We start from the raw sequence: 18,604 nt of genomic DNA, 5'->3' as shown, positions 1-18,604 counted from the left end.
TCACCCTTGTTTTTTAAATAAACGTAGGTCTTCAAATAGGTTAGGCTTACTTTATTTGGCTACAAAAGTGTTATTCGGAAAATGTCATCCAGCTACACAATTTGCTCAAAACCCAATGGAAATGGTTAGGAAATTTAGCGTTTGAAGAACCATTTAATTTAGTAAACCAGCTAGCTACCTCTAAGTCCAATGAAATCCACATAGTACCTTAGACCACAAACAAGAACATTTTTAACAAAAGGTGAAATAGCAAAATGAACTTTTAAAAATTATTTTTATTCATATAAAATATGGGTTTTTATAAATAAAGATTACAAATTACACAATTTTTAATACAAACAGATAACTAGTTTAGTTCAAATCATCGATTGTGGGTTAATATTATAAGTACATTGTAGAATATTGAATATTTTTTAAGGTTCAATTTTTTTTTCTCAACATCGCTTAACCTAAATAAACTTGCAATTTTGACTAAATTTGTAGGATATTACAAGTTAGGAAACAGTCTAGCCTACTCTTTTTCATTGTCCAAACTGAAAAATCAGTTAATTAGGCCAAAACTGTTAAATATAAAACAACTTAAGGATTAATTGTCATAAAACAAATGTGCTAAAATATAACTCTAAGTTTAACAACAATTTTGACTTATCAATTCATAGGCTATGCCTTAATTGGCAAGTTCTTATCTAATAACCTACATTGTAAAACAGTCGCCTTAACAATAGGCTAGGCTTTTGATATTGAACTTGCAAACCCCGACTAAACAGACGCAAGTTAATATTTGAATGCACTTTAAGTAGTCTATCCAAATGTGTTTTACATTATTTGCAATAAAATTAATGTATTTAGGCTACAATGAAAGTGCAATGCATCCATGACCCAATTTTCAAGCAACATTATAATGTCCCTGCCTGTCTGCAATGCATTGTATAAAGAAAGTGGTGCAGTGCAGATAAATTTTGACAGGCATTTAATCTAGTTTTCCACCTTAAGAAATACCAATAAGACAAATTGCAACTAACTTGGTTGGTATATTTTTACATGGTGTTAATAAAGTTTAATTGCTTTGCCCTTTAAAATAACCATGCTAACAGCAGAGAGTTTATGGTTGTAGTAGAACATTTACATATTTGTTCGATTCAAAACTATATTTTCTTTGTTGCACTATCAATTTTGCAACCAGCATATAGCCTAGGCTATGTGTTAGAGGGCTTAAGTTGATCGATTTGGTAGCACTAAGTCATTGCTATTTATAAAAGCATAGCCTTAGATATAGCGAGAGGTGAATTATACAGTTTTGACAGATGGCAGATTTCAGCTGATTAGACAGTTTTGTATTCAGGTTATGGGAAAGGTTGTGTTTAACCAAGAAGCGTATATAGGCCATTTAGAAGTAGATATTACAGTAACGATACAAGTTACTTTATATCCGGATAAGATAATGAACAGTAGAAATAGTGATGTATTAGGCTATTTTGTGTAATAAATAAAGGATTAGGCCTAATTGTCTTGAGGATTCAGTCAACCCCAGCAAAAGAACATTTTCAAGAGTTAGTTAAGTTTATATCCTTTATTTGAACTTTAGGAAACTTTGCTGAGTAGGCCTAAGTTAAATGGGCCTATCTGAAAAACTGATGTTTTGAGATAATAGCGGTTAAGTTTAGGTTATGTTTGGCTGTCTGCATTGGCAATGTCTATGCTTAAAGGGTGTGACACCAGCTGACTTTAAGAGTCGTACACGAACCAAACAAACTGAAATACACCATTCCAAATTATCAAAGATTACAATAGAAGACACGAAGAAGCAAAATAGTGATTCTCCTTTCAAAGGGCCTGTCCTATGTTTTGCACGAAAGGCCTTGGTTAGGTTGTGTATGGCTGCTGTCAGTGTTAAGTTAAGCCCTCGTGCCTATGCTGAAAGGGCAAAGGGCCTAGTGACACCAGTTGACTTTCAAAGTCATACGAATCAAACAAACTGAAATAGGCATAACACCATTCCAAGTGATTATACTAGACATAAGAAGAAAGTGAAAAAGCGAAACTAATATGTAGGGATTAGGATAAGGGCCCATCTCGACTTAGGCCCCTTTAGCAGCTTCAGCCTCAATTAATAAGGTGACCTTAAGTAATGGTAACTTACTGCTTGAAAAACAAAAATAAGTAACTTGTTAGCTAGTAGTAGACTACACTACTTTGCACCCATCTCCTAGGCTAACTCCTTTTTATATCTTGCAATTAGGCCTAACTCATGAAACCATCAATGCTCTCTTTGTCTCTCCTAACGTATAACTTATGATCCTGTTGTATTTAGGCTATTGTGTGGTCAATAAGTAAGTTAGGCTAGACCTTTTTAGGGCAACTAAAAAGCATGAAGAATAAAAACTATGTATTAATTTAAGCAAATGTATTATGATTAACTTAATACTTTATTCAACAATATATGAGTAAGTTAGACCCTAATTAATTATTTTCCTAAACAAATCAAATATTAATAAAGGAGAACAATAGAGATTAGGCCCAACACACTTTTCACTTGCCAAGAAAAATTTTCAGCTTGACAGGATAAAAAAAAGATGGGCCTGTTAAATTATTAGAACAAAATAAAGGTCCAAGTTATAACATACCTTAAGCGACTTGTAGACATTTTGAAAACTAATAATGTAAGAATCTAGACTTCTACTTTTTATAAGAAAACTAATTTGAGTTTATCAATCGTCATTTAATGATACAAAAGCCACTGTAGGGCAAGGAACATAATGAAACATTCAGTCCAATTTTGCTTCTTCTGCAGCGACCTTACATTCGAAGGATCAGGTGCTTGAAGTGCTCGGCTCAAAATGTAATGTCCTCTGGTCACTACACCGACACACACGTTTACAATTGAGGCAAGATCCACCACTAGTAACGAATGCGATGTATCCATTGAGTATCATGATGATTACTGCTGATATGATGGGAAAGTAGAGCGTTGACTGTGTTAACAAACTGAGGCATGACACAAATAAGTGACTTCCGATGACCCATGAAATATGGAGATATTTCTTCTTGTCAATGGCAGCAAAGAAAATAACACCCCAGAAAGTGTGCAAAAGGACGAAACACATTGACATGATTGCAGATGTAAGGCAAAAATAGTTCCGTCCACCTTTTAGACCCATAGTAGCTGGTCCAACTAGTTCTGCAAGAATATTTATAAGAGAAAAGGCCCCACTCATGATGCCAAACCCCAATCCTGCTACATAAGCCAAAATATGTTTGTTATTGGCAATTTCTGTATTGGTATTTGGAATGGTTACTTTCTTTAATCCAGCCTCTGCTTTCCTCAAGAGGACATAGATTGAGTACCTAAACAGTTCTTGGAACAAAACAGAACATACGATTCCAAAAATGAGCAATGACTTAAAAGGGAACAGAAACCAAACAAATGATGAGAGTAATAAGGATACCAACCAGAAGAACGCACTTGCAATTAAAATAATAATTCTAATTGGGTCAGACATTATTGTGAAAATAAACATGGCAAGGGGAGGCCCGTAAGCTACTCCAGCACAGCCTATGAACTCCATCCAAGTCATTTTGAAAAATATTGATGCTAAGTAAATAACAAAATAACCCAGTACAATCTGTGTTAAGTTTCAGTCACTTAGAAAATGTATCTTGATTCTTAAATAGTATAAACCATGGAATGGAACACGCATAAAGGTTATGTACACAGATTTCTCACTTTTAGATTCAGGTGACACAACTAACACTAATGTCTTGTGTTGTATATCGGTATATCTTCGAATGACACTACTTCACTACTAGTAAAAAAACTACCTACTCTATTCTCATAATTTTCTCTATTTTGGCATATTCTTCGTAAACTCTTCTCTTCTTAGTTCACTTCACGGATCGGAATTGGGCGAAGAAGAAGAAGAAAAACATCACTCACAGAGTGGCACTCACAGTCACAATGGAAAAGGAATTACAGATGTTGAGTCTGTGTCGTCGTCGTAGTTTATTATTAGTCATAGAAATATAGAAAAAAGTGTTGCCAACTCCAAACCCATTTCATAATTTACCTAGAACACTTATCCGTAGATTATACATTTCCATGGCAGTATCTAAAGTCAATTCCTTTACTTAGCTTATCTCACATTGCCAATTCCTCAATCCTTATCCTCGTATTGACAGTTTATGTCCTTGTACTAAAATGTTACTACTTAAAGCTTAAAGCAAAGACTATTTGGTTACCAACTAAATGACAGGAGGCCTATTTGATAATAGGTACATGTAAAGATAATTTATAGTCAACCATGCAAACAATCAAACTGTAAATAAATAAATTAATCATAAGATATGAAGCTTAATCTACTAAAGTCGTCTTACATCGTTACTATAAAGATATTTTATAAAAAAACATAAAGAACATTTATCCACAGTTATATGCGACAAATAAAACCATATGATTTATTAGAGCCTTATTATGCGCGGTCACTCGAGTGGCGTGCGACCGCGACTGCTCAAAGGCCACTTTTAGCGGGCCATGTTATCATATGGAGCTTATTAAGCGACGCGACTGCGGTGGCAAGGCACGCGACAGTCGCCGCGACTGGCCACTCCAGTCGCGCACCCTCGCTAATATGCATTGCTTATAGTCGCGAGCCCACGCGACTGTCGCGTCACCAGCGGGCCATGTTATCATATGCTGTTTAGAAAACAGCTTATGTTTTATATAGAAACAACTATTGTAGTAAGCAACAGGATACCAACACCTCACTCACGTTATGCACGAGTCCTCTATAGTGTGGTGTGTGGACAGTGACAGTAGGAGAATAGCGACCACGTGTCGGTGACTCACCTGCGTCTGAGCCAAGTTTTGTGACGCTTTGACCGGCGTTTGGGAGAAAACATGTTAATTTCGTCCCCCGTTTCGGACGCTGTTTTTCAACAGATTTTCTTGAAACTTGGCAACAATTTAGTTGAATAGTTATACTACGGCTCTTAGTGACTAAGACTATGTCATAGTGACTCAGTTCTGCTCTGGGTGTAAAATTCTGGTGACCCAAATGAGGACTGCCACTTGGGGCCCAAACAAGGCCGCACTAGATATACCCCAAGCCCAAGAGAATACATGAGCTAGTGTTTGGACCACTTTTTGCTGGTAGAGTTGATTCCGGATAGTGGAATCATTTTATGAGAAAATTTGACCTAACCCCAACAAAATTGCAACACAAGCAATTTTTTTGGTAATGATAGCTATGAGTGTCTTTAATAACCCCTCAAAAATCGCCATCAATCGTACCTTGGCAACAAGCCCAAAAATTCAAAATGGCCGCCAAGAGGGATGCCAAAATATATATTTTGGCATATATCTCGAAAACGGTTAGTTTTATCAAAAACGTTATTTTAGCAAATATGTAGCTCTTTTAATGCCAATCAGTTTTTATAAATGCATTTTGTCTGTCAGACGTATGGTATGGCCGCAATTTGAAGAGCCGTACTTCATTATAATTTGCCTTTTTCAAAAAAATTCAAAATTTTCATTTTTTTATGACTTAATGTTAGAAAATATAAATTGTACGTCAAAATAATTTAAAAGTTGTTTGCTATGTGGTTTCCTACTTATTTTCAGTTTTACTTGGGATTTTATGATTATGAACAATTTTTTTGCATGATTTAAATAATCTCCCATTTTAAGGGATAAGTAAGAAGCCAGGATATGGATATGTAATAAAAAAATATATGTTATTTAAATCATACAATTTTATTCAATACTACCAAAAAAAGATCCCTACATACAATATGTATAACATGAACATATAAACGTAGTTTTACCATTGTGTTAACATAATTTTGCCAAATGATTTAAAAGTTAAGTCAACATTTTCAAAAATACTAATCTCATCGTCTTTTCTTTGTCCAATGAAAACTGGAAACTGTTTTCACTATTGTTTTCTAAACAATGACCACAGGAAATAGTGCAGTTAAATCCATTTTTTACACACACATCTCATTGAATTACAAGCAGTCTTGCAATTGCATCTAATCATTTTTAACAATGTCTCTGGTGTTGCTGGCAAATCCATCGTTTGGGGCACTTACATGTTGTCCTGCAAAGTCCATCATCAGTCTGTAGTTATCATACTATCTTCTGCCCTTTTCCATATTTGAATTTGTAAATAGGCACGCAGACTGTGAAACTTTACTGCTGACTCTGTTGAAGGAAGTTGCTGAGGCTTTTCAAAGCTTTTAGCTTTTTTTTAATTTTGACAAAATACTTTTGTATCTACATGTGTTCATTGATTCGTTCTTATTCCCATTGAACAGACTAACCATTAGTTTCAGACCGATTTCTTCAACTTGATCTGGACTCAGATTTTGTGAGCTGAAAGATGACATCAGACCCTGAAAATACTCGTCTTCTAATGTTCTGTTGAATACAGATAGTTTTCCGATGTGAAAAATCCTCGAAGTAGTGTCGCACCCTGTACATATTTTTTGAAGGGGACTTTAGCTTTGTAGCCGAAGGTAGCTTGAGGAGTTCACGCACTGCATCTTTCACGTTACGTATACCTCATCATAGGAGTACAGCATATGACAGGGCCTTTGTTGTAACTGCCTGCCGTCTTTGGAACAACTTACCTTTATCCATCAAAATGCTTGATAGTCGTGGCGGCACTGAAAAAAATGTACTTTGAGCGTATGGCCTCGGCTGGTGCGTCCTAGGACTGTTTTGGCACTTGCGTAATTGCTGACTGAGTGTGTGAGACTTTTTGTTGTTGTTAGGCATTTTGTCTTCGTTTTGTCAAAAAAGTATTGTTTTTTTGTAAATAATGTGTTAAATTGTATTTTCTATTTTATATTTATAATTATGTATGCAGGTTAAGTGTAAGAAAGGGCCATGTGGCCCTAACTTTGCATGTTGAAATAAAGGATTTTCATTTCATTTCATTTCATAGGCGTGCAGAGCTAATAGAGATTTAGCTAAATCTTCTCGAAGTGAGGATCTAATTTTTTTTAATCGTATAAACATGATCTGAAAGTCGTTTGTCACTTCTGAATAGCAAGTTGTAATTTGTTGTAATATTACACCAATAGATAAGTAAAATAAGAAGCTGTCAGCGACTCTGTAAGACTAAAGGAAAGAAAGCGACTGTGTAAAAACTAAAAATAAGTAGGAAACCACATGGCAAACAACTTTAAAATTATTTTGAGGTACAATTTGTATTTTCTAACATTAAGTCATCAAAAAATGAAATTTCTGATTTTTTTTTAAAAAGGCAGATTATAATGAAGTACGGCTCTTCAAATTGTGGCCATACCATACGTCTGACAGACAAAATGCATATATAAAAAGTGATCGGCATGAAAAGAGCTACATATTTGCTAAATTAACGTTTTTGATCAAACTAACCGTTCTCGAGATATATGCCAAAATATATAATTTGGCAGCCATCTTGGCGGCCATTTTGAATTTTAGGGCATGTTGCCAAGGTACGATTAATGGCGATTTTTGTGGGCTTATTAAGGGCACTCTTAGCTATCATTTAAAAAAAAAATTGCTCGTGTTGCAATTCTGTTGGGGTTCAACACTAAAATGATTCCACTAGGAGTGAAAAGTATAGGAACTTAGTGAATTTTGACATCTCAACAGCACAATACTATCTATGTGTGTTGATACAAAGTCAAGTGCTAGAGCACATAGTGACACACACATGTTATATAGTAACATTATCAATATATCTATATATATGTGTTAAGATTTAACATATTCCTTCAATACTGTATATAGAAGTTTGATCATTCAAAATAAAAAAAATAAAAAAAACACGTGGGTAGTAATGGCACCACAAAAACTTTGAATAGTTAGAGTTTTAAAGTTCAGGGACTGTCATTTTGTACCAAAACAACATATGTACTCTTCTATTCTGCGCCGTCATCTTCACATGACATTTTACATTATTTCACCAACAATAGCACCAAATTTATTTTGAACATTTAAACAGTACCTAAGTGAAGTTGAAAATAAAAAATCCTTCTTCAAGTTTTTGTGCCGTACTTGTGCAGTTTTCAATAAATTCAAAATGAAGGAAGGAAATTCACCAAAAAAGGAAGATCCGCAAAAACATAACAAAGTTGAAGGGAGAACTCACACTATGGAAGAGCAAAGAAGGCGGAGCTATGATATGAAGAGACATTCTATACTGTCTGAAACCCTGGTGTCACATGCACTGAGGGAGGTAGTCTCTGACCACATCATGGCCGGACCTCATGGAGCTCTGCAGCCTGTTACTTCACTGAGCAGTATGCAACTCAGAGAGAGTCAGCGGTCTGGTTCCAGGCACACCGTTCTGGCATTGAGCCTTGCAGATGTTCAGTTACCAGTTTTATTCGAGGATGCCATCATAGAAACAAGCCACGGTTGTTTCCAGTATAAACTGATGGCACTATGTGGATTTATTTACTCCTGTTGTAGCTTGAGCACAACAACACTATCCTTTGTACTCCCAGCAGCTCAGTACGACTTCAAACTAACCTCTATAGACAAAGGGGTTTTAAACACTGCTCCACTGTTCGGTATGGTAGCTGGTGCATATATATGGGGCAACTTTGCCGATAACAAAGGACGGAGATTTGTACTATTATATTCACTTTTGATAGACGCGTTTGCTGCCTTTTCTTCAAGCTTCTGTCAGACATTCACATTATTTTTTATCTGCAGGGTTTTCAACGGGTTCGGGATTATCGGGGCAACAAGTATCGTGTTCGCTTATTTGGGAGAGTTCTTAAATGTCAGTAAAAGAGACCGTTATCTCTCGCGTCTTGAATTGTTCTGGACATTTGGAATCATCGCACTTCCTGTTATAGGGTTTGCGATTCTCCCTCGTGATTGGGAGATTGGTAACAATGTGTTTAGCTTTAACTCTTGGCGGATATTTGTTTTCGCTTGTGGAATTCCCAGTTTCATTGCTGCAGTACTGATTGCCCTTATGCCCGAGAGTCCAAGATTCCTCTACTTCAAAGGTTATTATGAGAAAACAAAAGATGTCCTTGTACGAATGTACAAGTCAAACACTGGGAAAACGAGAGAAGACTTTCCCGTGCAAGTTCTCTATACGGACGGTGATGAGGAACATCACTTAAAACACGGAGCAAGCCGATGGGTCAAAGTGAAACATGTAATTAAAGGAATTTTAAAGCAACACAAAATCTTATTTAAAGGCCACTCGCTTTTTAATATCATCATAACATGTTTCATAGACTTTGGCCTAATGTCAGTGTACTACACGTTCATGCTATGGGTCCCCGAACTGCTCCATCGTCATGCACGATACCTAGAAGCTCATTCTGCTGAGAGTGCGTTCATATGTACAGCAGTCAAAGAACCTGAGTCACTACAAGGAGACGATGAGAAAGTGGACTATCACACTTTGATTCACACATTTATAATCTGCTTTGCCTGTCTTCCTTCAAATTTTATGCTCTTGTGCCTCATACAGTTTGTCAGTAAGAAAGCACTTCTAGTAACCTTCCTAGTGGGGGCTGCAGGACCTACCTTTGCTCTATATTTTATGGACACAGAGTTCAAGCTGACAACGATGCTTTGCTTGTTTGAGGCAATCGCCACCTTGGTCGAGGCAATTCTGTTTTGCGCTATCGTAGAGATTTTTCCTCTCAGCACTCGAGGATCTGCGCTTTCTCTCACAGTTACAGTTGGGAGACTAGGAGCTATCCTGGGCAATATTGTGTTTGGCCTGTCCTTAGAAACCCATTGTAGAGAACTGTTTTTCAGTATGAGTGGTTTGCTTTTGTTTAGTGGATTAGCAGCTCTACTACTGCCCAAGATGAGTGGGGGACACTGAGTATACCTAAAGTTTATGCATTTGCTTTAAGTTAATTTATAAGAAAATAAATAGATTATAAAAGCATCACTAAAGTAAGTTTTGTTTAAGGAAAGACTCTAGCTCATGATTTTGATTTATTTAATGACAGTATGGCAGCTTACTTTAAGATAAGCCATAGGACCTCTTCTAGTTCTTCTAAGGTATCTGTTGTTTGATCCGTTCTATAGTCTACGGTACCTGTATTTCTTCTGAGTTAATTAGCAGCTATGCCTCCATTCTACTTTTCAAAATCATCAAAAGATCATTTTTGGTTCACATCACCTTAATAATGATTTTGAATAAAGTTTCTAAAATTAACATATTTGTTCAATAGCCTAAAAGTTTTGCTGACTCCTTGGGAGTTTTAAGGGGACATTGGTTTTGGAACCCGCTGAACCAAAAAAGGGATTTTCAAAGTGATGTCTATCTGTGTGGATGTGTACAGAGCTACACAGACACATGTAGCCCGATTTTGATGTGATATGGCATTTAGGTAATAATCCATGGTATCTCGCCTCTTTGTTCTTTTCATATTTTTTAAATTTTGATTTTAAATGATGATTTTCCTATAAAAACCTATAAAATGGCGGAAAAAAATAATTTTCTCAAAAATGGCCTGAATGGTTTTGATAAAAATGTAGTATGTTATAGTCCTTTAAATTCTGAACATAATGGTACCACTATACCATTGCTGTATAAATTACGGTTCAAAAGTTATTACGATAATAGGGTTTACATATACCTCCGGCAAATAAATAGTCCAAAGCATCGATTAATATTGTTTAGGTGCTTACATGTTTTGTTGCGAAAACAACATTCTTGAAGCTTGCAACTCGTCAAAGCTTGTAGTGAGCTTTGAGAATGTTTTCTTTGAAACGAAACATGTAAGTTGATAAAAAAAATTATTCATTGGACTATTTAACGGAGCTAAGTAATAGTATATTTCCTAACAAGAGTAGAAAGTGAGTCATTATTTGAGACCATGTTTGAAGTGCGAGATTTATCGAGCACTTTAAATGTTCGAGAATATGTATAGACCCACTTTCACCCGTGTTTTGAACGTTACTTTTTACTACACTACAAAGAATAATTATTTTCTTCATTACAAAACTGATAGGTTATGCCTTCAATTTAAAGTTAACCCTCTATCTGGCATTAGTCGTTTTTCGACCACTAGAACAGGAGTTCTCAGTGGCGCTTGTCGATTCGATTATCGACCAAGACGACATGGGTCGGGTTTTTCTATATTATTAACAGGGTGGCTGAAAAGTAACTTGCACCCCCCCCCCCCTTAACTTTTCAACCGTTTGAGATATTTGAAATCGGTTTGCAGCAACCTTCTTAGATACAAAGGGCTACAATAATTATGGTCAGTTTAGAAAATTTTGCCCTTAGGGGTAGCGGGGGTAGAGGGTAGCTCAAAATTTTCAAATAGCAAGTATAGTCGAGTTTGGTATTATTTTACAGGTCTTGACGAAACATAACAAATAACATAAAGAAAATAGAAATTGGACCATTAATAACTAAGTGGCAGCTAAAAATGATTGAGACAATGGTTATTTAAAGTAATTTTGAACTGCCATTTTGTTATTAATTGTCCGATTTCTATTTTCTTTATGTTAATTGTTACGTTTCGTCATGACCTACAAAATGATACCAAACTCGACTATACTTGTAATTTGAAAAATTTTGAGCTACCCCCTACCCCCGCTACCCCTAAGGGCAAAATTTTCAAAACTGATTATAATTATTGTAGCCCCTCCTATCTAAGAAGGTTGCCGCAAACCGATTTCAAATATCTCAAATAGTTGAAAAGTTAAGGGGTTGTGCAAGTTACTTTTCAGCCACCCTGTATAAAAACCATTTTTAAAGCAATAAATCATATACCATTAGAAATATGAGATTCTGAGGATTCATTTTCATGCATAAAACATTTATTGTGTGAGAAACAGTAGCGAGAAACAAAGTTTGAAAAACTAGAGAGTTTAAAATAAATTTTGGCGGTGGAAAGTTTTGGTCACCTGACTACAAAAACAGCTGTTTTTGGCGATTGTCAATTAAATTGTATACAATATTAGTACATATTCTGAAACTACAATAAATTGCCTACAATTCCCTCTGAATATATGAGGTGTTGATTGTAAAAATTATATATGGTTTTAAAAATGTCATAAAAATTATGTTTTTGTAAAATGATCAAAATTTTACAATGATAAATAATAAATTTTTCAATGAAGGTCGAGACAGACTCTATTCCAACCTCTTCATGTATGTGTTCTAATGAACCAAGGAGCATTCAGTGCTATTCTAAGAATTGTATATTGGATTACTTGAATTTTGAACAGTATTTTTTGAAATAGCTAATCCCCAGATAACTTTGGTGATGCATATGTTAACGGCCGAATTATGGAATTATAGATTAACCCTTTGCGGTCGAATGGTGAGTATAGGTCGCCACCCGCCATTTGCCGACTGCTCAAAAATGGCGACCTACAAGGACAAAAAAAAAAAAAAAAAAAATTCAAAAAAAAAAAAAGTTAATTTTTTGGTCGAATGGCGAGTATAGGTCGCTGGGCGCCATTTTCCTGACTGCTTGAATGACAAGCTAAATTCGCCGGAAAATGTGGAAAAAGTTCTACCTCAAAGGGTTAAAATTTCACAAGCTGGTTGGTTTTAGAGTAGATTTTCTATTGATCAAAGGAAAAAGCTTTGCAAGGTGTGTATAACCTTGGGAAAGTTTTTTATTAACGTGGTAGTTCCAAGTTCCAATTAAGTTTTTTGTCCAGCTATACTCCAAGACATTTTATGGCCTGGTCAGCAGGGTTCCATGGCAGAAAGTTACCATATATTTGAATTTCACATGGAAATGTATGTTTTTTCAAGGAAAATATTTTGGTCTCATATTTAGTTGAATTTAGTTGAAATTTCCACTTGTAGAACCAATCAATCAGAACGTCCTCAGGGTATTGCAGAGAATATGTGGCCTTGAGGATATCGGAATGTTGGAACAGGATAGCAGTGTCGTCGGCGTACAGAGCTAATGAGGCGTCTTCTGGAAGAGGGATGTCTGCCATGTCACAGAAAACACTACAACCCAGAATGCCAACCGCATGGTAAAAAGCGTTAAGTACTTTGAGAGAGCTTTGCCTGTCAATTTGTAGGCAGCGCCACCAGCGAAGCTATGCACTCAGCATAGGGAGTCCTTAGTATGTCCTTACTGCCCCTTTCTTTTTTTCCCCGACACTTATTTACATCTCACGGATTGCACTTCAGCAACAGGGGCAAAATCAAGTTGGCTGGAGTATGATAATGCATTTATACAGCTGACAGAACATTTCAAATCGAGTGGACTCCCTGTTCACCAATGGGTTGTGTATGAGACCTAATCCAACCTGACCATTTCGATTTCATACAAAACCTGGTTAAATTTCAGCGTGCTACTGAGGCCACCATCATCATCGTCTCATACTTTCCAAATTCTACCAGAATCCTGAGGAATGGACTCGCGCACAGGGACTTTCTGAGAGCACTGGAACAATCAGTGGAGAAGTGGACTACTACTTCTCAAACCGAGCATTTGTCGACGGATTTTTCTTCTCAAGTCGGCAGGCAACACCAGTAGCCCACACTTCAAGTCACCTCCACCAACAGCCATCCTCAGCAGTATCATCCAGCCCTGTTAGTCAACCACTGTCAGCTACACCAGAGGTCACTATGAGGTCACAGCAGCCTTCCTCTCCGTCCAGTGAAAAACCAAAAAAACTTGATGACAAACCATATTGTGAGTTCAACTTAATTAAAAAAAAATAGTCTTTCCGTGTTATAGGGTATGTAAAGACCATCATATTTCTTCCTTTTTAAATGAATCAGTACACAATACCAAATGTTTATGGCCAGTATGTAGTGCAGCCAAAACTGATGATACATTTAATTGGTTAATGCATTTGAATATTGAAGGCGGCATAGTTAACAAAAAGAATGAAATAATATTATCTGATTCTAACATTTTGGTGGTTTGCTTAAACGAGCACTCTGGCTCAAAAATGAAAATATTTTTATTTTAAATAGTATTCCTAACCATACCTTAGGACACTTTTATTGCAGGAAGGAAGGAATAGACAATAGACAATAGACAATAGACAATTTTCTTTATTTGTGATTTCTTTAAGAAATACAATGGCGTCAGAAAGATTCAGAATGTTTAACATTTAGATTGTTTTAACAGTTTACATTTTCTTTTGTGTTGAAAGTTCATAATTGGTCAAAAAATTCCTTAAGGGAGTACACCGGTCGGTCCACAAGCCAGTCCCAGAGTTGCTGTTTGAATTGGTTTCCTGTTGCGTTCTTGAGGTTGTTTGGAAGAGAGTTGATGATTTTTCGGCCAATATAAGAGGGTTTTCTGCTGTATTGTGTAGTGTGGTGGATCGGAAGGTTGTAGTCGGCTGCTTTTCTGGTGTGGTAGGAGTGAAAATTCTCATTTCTGGGAAGGTTAAGTTTTTTTGTGTACAGGACAACTCCATGGATGTAGAGTGCTGTCACTGTTAGGAGCTTAAGGGATTTAAATGCTTCCCTGCAGCTGTCTAAGCGCTCAAGGCCGGAGAGTGCCCTGACAGCTTTTTTCTGGAGTACCAACACTTTGTTGAGGTTTGCTTCTGATGTTCCTCCCCAAGATATTAAGCAATACCTTATATGCGATTCTATTACAGCATAGTATGCTGTCTTAGCTGTTTCCAGACCTCCTATCCATTTCATCCTCTTTATTACATGGACACCAGATGCAAGTTTTTTGGTCAGGTTGTGTATGTGGTCATTCCAAGAGAGGTCTTCATCAATTGTCAGGCCCAGCAGTTTTGAGTTTTTTTCAACGGTTATTTCAGGAATTTCTTGGATTTGTTCATGTTTTCGGCTGAAGTTTAACTGGGTTGTTTTTGATGGATTAATGGCCAGGTCATTTTGAAGGCAGTACTGCAGTGCTTTGTCTGTTGAGGATAAGATGTTGGAGTGTAATTCTTGTGGTAAGTCATGCATAAATAGAAGAGTTGTGTCATCAGCGTACATTATTGTTTCACAATTGTCATTCCTAATAAAATCTGGAAAATCATTGGTGAAAAGGATTAACAAAAATGGGCCCATGACTGAGCCCTGGGGCACTCCCCTGTTAATCGAAAGTTGTGTGGACCTATGTACAGATTTTCTCCCATTTGTGTTTTGCTGGATTTCGACAATTTGTGTACGTCTTTTCAAATAGCTTGCCACCCAGTCTTTGGCCATTCCCTCTATTCCTAGGGCTGTGAGTTTGCTTAGGATGAGATTATGGCCCAGGCAGTCAAAAGCTTTGCTGTAGTCAAGTAAGACTGTTGATACATATCTGCGTGCTTCTAGATGGTCAATGATTTGTTCGATTAAACTAGTTAGAGCTGTGGTGGTGGACCTCCCTTTGAGAAAACCATGTTGGTTTTTAGTGATTAGATCATTGCTTTCCAAGTGACTCAGCATTCTTGACAGAGCGACCTTTTCTATTACTTTTGAAAAGGTTGATATTAATGAGATAGGGCGGTAGTTTTCTTGTTTAGTGCGTGAGCCTTTTTTGTGCTTTGGGTATATTTTTGCTATTTTTAGGGCGGAGGGAAATTGTCCAAGGCTAAAAGATTTGTTTATTATGCTGACAAGTGGGGCTGCTAGTTGTTCGGCACAGTGTTTTACAACTTTTGATGGCACTTCATCTACTCCACATGACAGCTTTGATTTTAGTGAGGCTATTGTTGCTAAGACTTCTTTAATGGTTGTAGGAGTTAAAATTAGTGGCTGGACATTGTTTTGTGGTAGAAATAGTGGATGTGTAATTTTTTTGTTTTTGAATTGGCTTCTGTTTTTCTCTAAAGTGGAGTCTGCTATTTCTGCAAAATATTGGTTTAGGTGTTCAGCAATGTCAGTAGGGTTATCTAATATTTTTCCCTCTATTTCCAGCTGCAGATTTGGTTCTTCCTTCTGTTTACATTGTTTTTCTTTGTTGATGATCTCCCAGACAGCTTTGGATTTATTATCAGCACTTGTGATGTATTCTGCAGTGGCTTGTCGCTTGAGGGACCTGAGCTTTAAATCATATGTTTTCTTTTTTTCTGACATTGTTGTTTTATCATTTACATTTCCGGTAAGCTCGTATCGGTGTAAGGCATCTAGAAAATCTTCTTTTAGTATTTTGACTTCTTCATCATACTGGACCTCAATTTTCTGTCCTTTCTGCTTAGCTCTTATTTTTTTGATAGGGCAGGCATGGTCCAGTATGAGCCTTACAGTCCTTTGGAATGCAGAGTATGCCTCTTCAGCATCAGGGGCATTGTGCACCTTTATCCAGTTTTCTTTGGAGAGTTCGTCTTTCATGCTATCCAGGTTTTTTCTTGAAAAAATTCTTTTTTGTGACATATCCGTTTTAGCAGTAACTTCACTCTGTATTTTGAGGGTACATGTTTGGCCTGTGTGATCTGCTATTCCAGCGTTAATTATAGCGAAATCTATAGCATTATCATGTGTGTTCGTACAGATACAGTCTATAGAGGTTCTTGAATGGTTAGTGATTCTTGTCGCTGGGAGTGGTAGTCTTCTAACTCCAAAAGTTGACAGTTCCTCTTCAAGATAGTTACTACTGGCATTTTCAGTTAGCCTGTCTATATTGATATCGCCCATTAATACAACGGTCTTGGTGTCAGCTTGAAGTGACTCCAGAACTTCTGATAGGATGTCAATGGCTAACCTAGCTTGTCCCCCTGGTGGTCTATACATACCAAGTAAGTAGCAGTTTTTGTTCTTTATCCTTATTTTCACTAATGCTGCTTCAAAAACTAACTCTAAACTTTGGTTGGAGATTTCTATTTCTTCTGCCTTGATAGCAGCAGTTTCCTGGATATAGATTGCAACTCCTCCCATTCTATGCTCTTCCCTGCAGGAATATGTGACTAGGTTGTACCCACTAATCTTAGTGAGTAATAACATATCTGAGCTGAGTCCATCTATATATATAATACGCTAAGCCGATTTTTGTGAACAGAACTCCTCCCTCATTTTTGGACCGATTTTTATGATTAAAGTGTCAAAATAATTGCCCTGATTCGTAGTTTTGCAAAGTCTTTTTCGTTTTTTGATATCTTTCTCAGTTTGGACAAGATCATCCATCAAAGTTGGATTTTCTCCCATAAGATTAACATGGGGGAATATAAATATTTCATTGAAAACTTTGTCTCCACTAATTTGAGAGAACGGCTGGGCGTAGAAACTTGGTAGGGGTGTCCAAAGAAAGGTCTTGGTCTGTAGATGAGTTATCAAAAGAAAAACGAAGTAAATTCGATTAGGTCCCTGTCCCAGAAGCCTTTAAAGATCCCTCCTCAGATTTGTTTACATTTTGGTCATGTGGATAATACTTTTTAATAAAACAGCTGTTAATTTTAAAATTGTATTTTAAACAACACACATTTATTGGGAGTTACTGAATAGTCCAAAAGAAGTATTTGCAATGTTATTTTCTGATTTTAAACTGGATTTTCTTCTATATCATGCCATGTGTTGAAATATAACGTCCCATTACGAAATCAGTGGAAAATCCTTTTTTCACAATAGACAATTATTTCTCATTGAACTATCTTATATCTAATTCACGGGTTGGTGTCTGACTTTTTGACACCTTTTCCCTATAGTTTGTCATAATACTCTGAACATATCATCATGGGTTCATGAGATTATTGTCATACATGCTTTCAATCGTTGGAAAAATCTTCGATGGTGTAATACAATACAAAATAATACAAGCCCAGAAGAGCACGGTGCCCATTTGAGCCGTGTCCATATTTTGTTAAATTAATAGTGGATTACAGCAACTAGATAAAACATTTTACAATATTTATGTAGAAATATGTGTATGATTTAGAAAGTCATTAAGCTAGAAAACTGCTCTTAGAGAGCCTTTGAATGTTATTAGACTAACAAGAAGGGTTGTGCATGTTTACTAGCGCTACTCGGCAACAAAAACCATTTAATTTATCTCTAAACTATATATTCTTAAAGTGCACTGAGCAGCCTACAAATCTATGTAACTTACCCATATAATATAGTTACAAAATGCTCAAACTCGCATTGTGACATTTATAACTCGGCTTATATTTCTCCAACAGAAAATTCATCCGCAGTAGAATTGTATTGTGCTCTTACCGTTTCTAATAACATCCAAACACAGAAACCTTGCCTAAAATGGTACCTATGTTGACAAATTATTTACTGTGGCCTATATTACGGACCGTGGCCCACTGGTTTGGTAACATTATTGAAAATAACACGACATTTTGGCTGTAAAAATGGCACAATGAGTAAATACTATTTAATCAGCTACTGTCATGACGGAAAGTCGTATTTATTTCAAACTAGATCACATCATACTTTATAAGTTACGTTGATTCACAATGTATGCATCGATATTTACGTAACAGACAATTTACATTATTTTTTGCTTTTTGGAAATGCTTCATTACTATGAAACATAAATTAGGAGGCTAATAACAGTTCAAGAATAAAAGCCAACATTACTTCAAGTTTATTCCACTACACCTAACATTCCGTAGAAAGATTATATTGACAACTTTATGTAATTGATAAGGCCGAGACAACTAACTGACATCCCCCATTTCTAGGAATTCCAGCTTTAACAGTAACCCCAAAACCAATTTCTCAAAACTTCAAAATTTTAAAAA

At 36.3% G+C, this 18,604-nt stretch overlaps 2 protein-coding genes across 2 annotated transcripts; one reads left to right on the top strand and one right to left on the bottom strand.

Annotated features, from left to right (window-relative positions):
• Positions 1–297: 297 nt before the first annotated feature.
• On the bottom strand, positions 298–3,924 carry LOC129003155 (gamma-secretase subunit Aph-1). Its single transcript, XM_054431411.1, has one exon. It carries the CDS (start codon positions 3,573–3,575, stop codon positions 2,811–2,813), a length of 765 nt encoding a protein of 254 aa, XP_054287386.1. The 5' UTR covers positions 3,576–3,924; the 3' UTR covers positions 298–2,810.
• A 3,952-nt stretch (positions 3,925–7,876) lies between these two features.
• Positions 7,877–9,861, top strand: LOC129003051 (synaptic vesicle glycoprotein 2B-like). The gene has a single exon (XM_054431261.1). It carries the CDS (start codon positions 8,070–8,072, stop codon positions 9,846–9,848), a length of 1,779 nt encoding a protein of 592 aa, XP_054287236.1. The 5' UTR covers positions 7,877–8,069; the 3' UTR covers positions 9,849–9,861.
• Positions 9,862–18,604: the final 8,743 nt, after the last annotated feature.

This window comes from Macrosteles quadrilineatus, unplaced genomic scaffold, assembly GCF_028750875.1.
Source record: "Macrosteles quadrilineatus isolate MER2022 unplaced genomic scaffold, UCM_ALF_1.0 Scaffold_9__3_contigs__length_116548681, whole genome shotgun sequence".
NCBI classification, from domain to species: Eukaryota; Metazoa; Arthropoda; class Insecta; order Hemiptera; family Cicadellidae; genus Macrosteles; species Macrosteles quadrilineatus.
This window is presented reverse-complemented; position numbering and strand designations above follow the sequence as displayed.